General features: G+C 49.0%; 2 protein-coding genes across 2 annotated transcripts; one reads left to right on the forward strand and one right to left on the reverse strand.

Moving 5' to 3' along the window:
- Nucleotides 1-600: 600 nt before the first annotated feature.
- On the forward strand, nt 601-2,052 carry FIESC28_11800 (uncharacterized protein; the record flags this gene model as incomplete). Its single annotated transcript, XM_031165907.1, has 4 exons — nt 601-640; nt 690-792; nt 843-1,012; nt 1,067-2,052. 4 exons carry the CDS (start codon nt 601-603, stop codon nt 2,050-2,052), a joined length of 1,299 nt encoding a protein of 432 aa, XP_031010033.1.
- Nucleotides 2,053-2,308: 256 nt separating this feature from the next.
- FIESC28_11801 (uncharacterized protein) lies at nt 2,309-2,719 on the reverse strand (the record flags this gene model as incomplete). Its single annotated transcript, XM_031165908.1, has 3 exons — nt 2,309-2,503; nt 2,559-2,635; nt 2,692-2,719. The coding sequence occupies 3 exons, from the start codon at nt 2,717-2,719 to the stop codon at nt 2,309-2,311; spliced, it is 300 nt and encodes a 99-aa protein (XP_031010034.1).
- Between the last annotated feature and the right edge of the window lie 856 nt (nt 2,720-3,575).

A 3,575-nucleotide genomic window follows, 5' to 3' on the forward strand; every position in this document is an offset into this window, starting at 1 on the left:
GGCCAATTCTTCTGATACCCTGGTGCTCGTATGTGATTTTCAAAGTCTATTGACTGTTTCAAGACGTTCTTGTATAACCCCACAACAGCTTAGAACCTTCAACGTCGGCCGGAGTTTTTTGATTGGCTGTCAGGTTTGCTTCAAGGTTGCACGATGCTTCATGACACCTGCATGGAACCTAACCTGGAGCTTGGAAACTATCAAGCTTGGCATTCTTGTGTCGCTACTCTATTCTGCCCCGTAGTACAAGGATATCCAGGCTACTAGAGGGCGACAACCATTCATATCTCCGTCAGCTGAACACCAGCCAACCTTCCTGAGATAGGCAGCTCATGTTCGACTCAAAGGCTTATCTCAGCAGGCTAACACCCCACCTGCCCAAAACTGAAGGAGGGGAAATGCCATTCGGTAGGAGCATATGTGAACAAGAACTTGCATCGCAATTTTGAGCTTCAAGTATAAATTTTGGTTTCTTCCAAGTAAAAGTCCTTTGGAAACTTATGCTTATTTGAATCCCACCCTGAATAAGGCTAGCATAAGCATCATTTAGTAGTCGCCACTGCAGTTCTCAAATCTTCGCGTTTGCGTTCAAGTTTCAACATGGCTCCTAAACAGAAGATTATCATTGATACCGACCCTGGTATGTCCCAATAAAGTCTCAAATACATATCTATACTGATCTTTTCAAGGTGTTGATGACATTTTGGCTTTGCTCCTCGCGCTCAGTGCTAAACCTGAGGAGCTCGAGGTTGCTCTGGTATCTGTCACATACGGCAACGTCCCTCTACAGAGGTAGGTTCACATGTTTTGTGTTCTAGTGCTGTTGCTGATGATTTCTTTAGCTGCCTCCGAAACGTTGTTTCCGTCTTCCATGTCCTTGAAAAAGAACTCGAATGGAGGAAGTCTACAGGCAAGCCCGAAGGCTTTGGTGCCATGAAGGCAAACAAGCCCATCGTGGCTGTTGGTCCTGACCACCCTCTATGTGACGAGGAGCTGATGGCCGATTACTTCCGTAGGGTTCCATCTAACCTGAATCCTGTGTAATGTATACTAACATGGATCTAAGATGGCATTGATGGCTTGCATAACGTTCATGAGGCTCATCCCGATTTGTCTCCAGCTGAGACCTGGAAAGGCATTTTCGGTGATGGCGCTGAAGAGGCTGAGAACTATTCTCCCCTCTTCACACCTTCCAAGGCCCCATCTCACCAAGAGATTCTTCGAATTCTGAAGGAGAACCCAGCGGATACTGTTTCTATCCTGGCAGTTGGCCCTCTTACAAATGTTGCCCTGGCAGCCGCGGAAGATCCTGAGACTTTCCTCCGAGTCAAGGAGCTTATCGTTATGGGCGGAGCTGTCAACGTCGAGGGTAACTGCACTCCTGTTGCTGAATTCAACTGCTACGCCGACGCTGTAGCCGCCGCGCGAGTTTATGCGCTCACTTCTCCCAAGCCAAGCTCCACCATGCCTAGTATCCCCAAGGAGCTCTCAACACTCAAGGCATACCCTGATAAGCTTTCCCGCCAACTTAAGCTCACACTTTGCCCCCTTGATATCACAACACCCCACTTGATTGGCAAGAACTACTTCAAGGAGAACATTAAGGCTCACATCGATGCTGGCAGTCCCCTGGCTAGGTGGGTGTCCCACTTCGTCATGGGCTCGTTCAGGAAGATCGAGGACATGGAGGGAGATGAGAACGAGCCTGGCCTTTCTCTGCACGACCCATTGACAGTCTGGTTGGCTATGACTCGAGATGATCCCAAGTGGAAGTTTCCCGAGAAGCTCGAGGACATCCGTGTAGAAACAAGTGGACAGTGGACACATGGAATGCACGTCACCGACCGTAGGTTTAGGAAGAAGCCTGCCGAGGCTGCAGTCGCCCTCTCAGATAACCCTAACGAGGACCCTCACATCCTGACTCTGGACGAGGTTCCTGGTGACGACCACGCCTGGTTGAGTGTGCTCAAGGGAAACCGCCTCAACCGGGTTATTGACTCTCCTGGTCACGACATCTTCAAGGAAGTGCTCATGCAGCGAATCTTCGGTTAGGACCCAAGAATGTCGACCTCATGCCAGTTCAACTACTCAAATAAATGCATTGTAAATCCTAAAAGCCTATACCGTGGTGAAGGCCAGATGAATTGTCTAAACTCCCTGCACTCTAACGCCTTGTGACCCGTCGATGCCACGGGACAAGAGACTTCCAGTTCTCTGTCCCGTAGATGCTTTACCCCAAATAAATGAACATGTGTGAAAGAATTGTGAAGGCGTAACAGACGCTGCTTTCCGCTGTGACGATTGTAGTCTATGAATGTTTTGTTCCGCCAATCGCTGAACCCTTGACTTCTGTCCAGTTGATGCTGTCGTCGAGCGCTTCGTCTACAAGGCCAATCGAGCATACGTTGTCACCGCGCACGAGATATAGTCCCAGGGGCACTTGAGCCGAGGGCTCGGGGTCGTCGGGCGTTCGGATGATTCGTTCCACGGCGTTGTTCAAGACCTGTTGGTATACGGTGAGCTTTTGTTTCTTTGCAGAGGGGGTATAGGGATCATACAAGGTTAGTTGTTTGGTCACATGCTGCCATTGTACCGACGAGAATACGGGAGTCGGCTGTGACGATTAGGACTTTCTCTTTGCGTATGTTAGCAAGCTGGTAAGGTCGGTAGAGCTTGGGAGGGGTGTCTCACTGTTAAGGTATCCGCCCAGTGTAGCCATGATGTTTGCTGAGTGCCTTTACGACACAGCGGAGCGAAATAAATTCGGTTTATGGTATGATATCAGTATGGAGCGTAAATTTCGGTCGGCGTCGAAGCTTGCTGTCGGGGTCTTGCGGTGGATATCGGTTGAAGCTGTTTCGATGGTCGCTGCGGGTGCCTGTGTTGGACTTTTTGGAGAAGCTTCTGTATATTGGCGCTAGACCTAATTAGGTCTGCTTTCACGACAACACACGACAAGCTGGAGATGCAGTTTGATGGAGGAAGGATGATTATGCTGGCTATTTTTCGCAAATACGGTGTTTCTCCGATGGTGTGCTACGTAAAGGTTTGAAATTTTGCAGTTCTGCGTTATTATTGCCCGCTCATGGGGTTAACATTTTCTTGGAGCACAATCAAGCTTCGCAACACTACAGAAATCATCAAGCAACATCACCACGACCGTTGCACAACTCCCAGAAAGAGTCTGCCAAATCATTCACCTAGATGACCGCAGAAGTTCAGTGGAAGCAACTCAACAATATCAAACTCTCCGGTATTGCTACTTGCGGTAGCTTGACTTTCTCAACACCTCGTTCGTGAGCACAAGAATCTACCCTGCATGGAACGGAGTCGATACAAACAGTGCCAGCTGTATCATTTGCGCTTCTCGACAAGCATTCTCCCACCTAAACCAACACTGCGCATGCATGTAGGAGTCAGGACGAGACATAGCGAGTAGGTTGGTATGCTGGTTCAACATACGTCCTGTCACGGATGGCACCATACAAGCAAGGCACAGAGCTCAAGATAACATTATCACAGACCAAAACACACAGCACAATCAACATCCAGGTCTTCTTCACTACCCAGGCAAG

This window comes from Fusarium coffeatum (genome assembly GCF_003316985.1).
Source record: "Fusarium coffeatum strain FIESC_28 chromosome Unknown BRIP53273_contig_521, whole genome shotgun sequence".
NCBI classification, from domain to species: Eukaryota; Fungi; Ascomycota; class Sordariomycetes; order Hypocreales; family Nectriaceae; genus Fusarium; species Fusarium coffeatum.